The sequence below is a fragment of the Priapulus caudatus genome, unplaced genomic scaffold (genome assembly GCF_000485595.1).
Source record: "Priapulus caudatus unplaced genomic scaffold, Priapulus_caudatus-5.0.1 Scaffold11, whole genome shotgun sequence".
Lineage (NCBI taxonomy): Eukaryota > Metazoa > Priapulida > Priapulimorpha > Priapulimorphida > Priapulidae > Priapulus > Priapulus caudatus.
The window spans coordinates 844,549-848,246 of record NW_014577072.1 but is presented as its reverse complement, the minus strand read 5'-3'; the positions used below and the strand labels follow the sequence as shown (position 1 = coordinate 848,246).

The following is a 3,698-nucleotide window of genomic DNA, read 5'->3' as shown; positions in this document are numbered from 1 at the left end:
CTATATATATATATATATATATATATATATATATATATAGGGGTGATTCAAGTGTCGCCGAAAGAAAGAACAGTGACAAGAAAAATGACAGCATATGGTACGACAAGGACGATAAGAAAATAGATGAGTACGTCGACTTACGTTTTCATTATTTTCTAATGTTCAATATAAGCACGAGAAAATAGTCAATTACGCCTATTTCTCGCTATGCCTCTAGTCTTTTTACTCGTGGGTTGTTATATGGATATTTTCCTATCTACTACCAGGTTCTCGCGCGCTCTAGAGCCTGTAATATTAGGATGTTTATCAAGAGTTGTTATACCGACGTAAATAGCTGCCAAGGCAATGAAGGAGACATGCTATTGTAATATGTGTTACACGCCGTACATCCCGGAGTTTAGCAGGGAAAGATAAACCCTCTTCGACCGCTTTTTCGTATTTTAAAATTGACGTAATGTAATTATAATCTTATCGATAGACTTCATTTGAAAGAAGCTGCTGACAAACGTGTCTCTATGATTTGAGTGCACAGTTTGTGCCGATAATTATTGTACGATATACGGCGAATGTCTGGGCACATTGTACTACTAGCACATTCTACTTCCCTTTCATATACAGCGTTATAACTATGAGCACTAAGAACCCTGCCGATTACGAGTCACCATATGAAGTGGCCGAACCGCACGGTGGCGCTTCAATCGCACTGATTTCCGACGGAGACACGATGCCAGCCGTCGTCCTGCTCACCGACGAGGTGAGTTACGATCATCGATTACGTGACACGGCGTTCGTGATCCCACGAGAGCTCACCGTTAACGTCGAGCACGAGGGTCCGGCGAAGCAGTATCCGAGGCCGGCGATGTCGCTGCCGGCGGCCGACGTCAGCGAGGGTGCGGCACAGCAGGAGGAGATCTACATCTACGGCGTCGCGTCCGTGCCGGACAGGCCGGACAGCGAGTGTGGACCACCGCCACTGTGTTATCCGCCGCCGGTGCCCAGTAACGGTCACTACGGTGGCCTCTACATGGATGTGCTGACGCCCGATGAACGCGCGCCAAGCTCGCCTGAAGCCGAAGAAAACATTTACGAGGATGTGCGCACTGACATACAGTGAGTTTCCCTTGTGGAGGAGGGCGTTATTTCAAGATGTTTTCTTATCCGTAAATGAAAAAATAATATACGCATAATGTAGTGTATGTATCTGATCATTATACACTAGTAATATGTTAGCCCTATATAATCTTGACATGACGACTATGCTTTCATAAAATATCAAATTATTCATCTGTTGAATACTGATTATCTAACAAAGGTTGTCCTTTTCTAGATCTGGAACTGATATAACGTCCGTAGAAGACGCCATCTACGAGCAACCTATAGAAACATTGAAGGTATTAAACCAGGAATAGCTGAAGTGCTTAGCCGTATATAGGTATTATGAGAATAAACGATAATGATATCATCGCTAACCATAGGTTTCTAGTAGGAAGTCAGCGCATGCCGTCGGCGTCATTGGAAGCGACTAGTGCGCTAGCGCCCTCAAGTGAGATACACTGTCGTCGTCGTCGTACGATGATATCAATGACATACGATATACATGACGTCTATGATGATAAGTTCAGTGATGAAATGATCTGATTAGATCTTGTGTTTTAGCCATTTATTAATGCTCATGTAATTTCAGCCGAGTGTGCGCAGTGGTGGTAGTAGCAGCAGTAGTGACTTCGAATCGACTGTCAAGGACACTGATGAGGACGCGAGAAGAAGAGATGACGTCAGCGACAACGAAAGTCCCGACGTTCAGCTGCCCACAAAGCAAGACAAGTCTTTATTAGTGTATATGTTGTTGATACCGACCCTAATGTTGGCGAACGTTCTCAAAACAGTGATCAGTGATATAACTAAACTGTCTTGCATTTTATCCTAAGCCGTTGCCACCTTGGCCGTATCCAAACCCTTACACCAGCGTTGGTGGATGTACTCTTTATTATATATTATTCATCTTTCAACGGGACCTGACGACTATAGATGTTCAGATATAAGCAACAATAGTCTCTTGGCGACAGTGGGCTCTTTCGCTCATGTTGATTCGCCGTGAGCGAGTAATGACTTAACACTTTTCCTCGTGTTCTAGAAAGGAAAAGCATTCCAAACGACTCAGCGCCAAGAGAATGCTAGCTGACGCACAACTTTTCGGTCAGATCTATTACAAAGGCCAGAGTAACTCGTGGAGTAAGCGCTTCAGTGTGCTTTACGCTGACACGTTGTACTGTTACAAGAAGGAGAAGGACGAGAAACCAACTGCCTGCCTAAAATTAACAGGTTCAAACGTTAAATAAATAAATAAATAAATATATATATATATAGTATATATATATATATTGCTATATATATATATATATATATATATATATATATATATATATATATATATAGCAATATATATATATAAAGTACCCCGCCGAGTCTCGAAATGTATTTCTGCTTTTCTAATTAGGCCTACATGTTTTTTACTTGTAGTGGAATCTGTTGTTGTGTGAAAAACAATTTCTTCGCATGCATATATATACATATATCAAGAGTACATAATAGAGACTCTATTATGTACTCTTGATATATATGTATATATATTTATATATATATATATATGTATATATATTTGTCTATTTTACAACAGGATACGAGGCTGTTGTGTTGCTGATCAATGACGTACCGGGTGATCAGATGAAACCATGCATCCGCTTGTCTCATCCGGGAAAACCGACGCATTTCTTCAGCGCTGATGACATCGTCGTGCAAAGCAGGTGGCTAGAGGTGCGTGTTGCAGCAGCCTATACTTATTATACTATCGGTGTGTATCGCAACGTAATACATGTGTATATGTATAAATGTAAACATATAGTTATTTTTGTCCAGACGGTAAACGCATGCAACTTCAGCGCGGAGTAGTGTGGTAATGGTGAATGCAATGCAAAAAAGGTCTGTAAATCTTCTCGTTTATTCGAAAATGTCACATTTACAGCTCATTTCGGCGGCCACTACGCTTCAAGTTCCGGTGACAGAGCAACAAGTGCCCCAAAATGCGTCGCAAGGTACGGGTGGACCAATATCCGCGATTATGTTTGAAAATATGAGCTCTCTATTTAATTTCTAAAAAGTCTATTATTTTGTCAGTTGGCTTATAAATGCAGCTTTATTTATCATCAGAGCTGATCTTGGGAACGAACTATTTTTTTAGAGTCCCCGTCTCACGCGGCGGTCAAGCAGTTGGCGTCAAAATTGGGTTTCGGAAAGAAGAAGAAGTCAGTGCGCACATCCACCATCGAAATCGGCGGGAACTTTATCATTGCCGGTATTTCACTAATCAATGGCTAGCAGAGTACATGCTCATCGCATTAATCTTGCTTACGGCTGCCATTTTCCTAAATGATATCTAGACTATATGTTTTGTAACATATTATCAATTTAAATTGGTATAATTATAACAGGTTACCTGTACGTGGCTACCGAGGCAACGATGACAGCTAAATGGTCCTATAACTGGGTCATCATTCGAGACAACTTTATCCAGTGTTATGCAAAGAAAGGTAGCGATATAATAATTATAAAATAAAATAAAATAAAATAAAATATAATATAATATAATATAATATAATATAATACAATACAATACAATACAATACAATACAATACAATAC

The 3,698-nt window shown here is 40.3% G+C and overlaps 1 protein-coding gene across 1 annotated transcript in view; it reads left to right on the top strand.

The window, feature by feature from the left end:
* Positions 1 to 3,587, top strand: part of LOC106807384 — a gene marked incomplete at its 3' end in the record, with an annotated part of 17,535 nt that extends 13,948 nt beyond the window's left edge. The window contains 9 exon segments of the mRNA XM_014809703.1: positions 41 to 127; positions 619 to 1,110; positions 1,328 to 1,391; positions 1,685 to 1,836; positions 2,135 to 2,322; positions 2,678 to 2,814; positions 3,023 to 3,092; positions 3,239 to 3,352; positions 3,489 to 3,587. Coding sequence (XP_014665189.1) covers positions 41 to 127; positions 619 to 1,110; positions 1,328 to 1,391; positions 1,685 to 1,836; positions 2,135 to 2,322; positions 2,678 to 2,814; positions 3,023 to 3,092; positions 3,239 to 3,352; positions 3,489 to 3,587 — 1,403 coding nt within the window.
* Between the last annotated feature and the right edge of the window lie 111 nt (positions 3,588 to 3,698).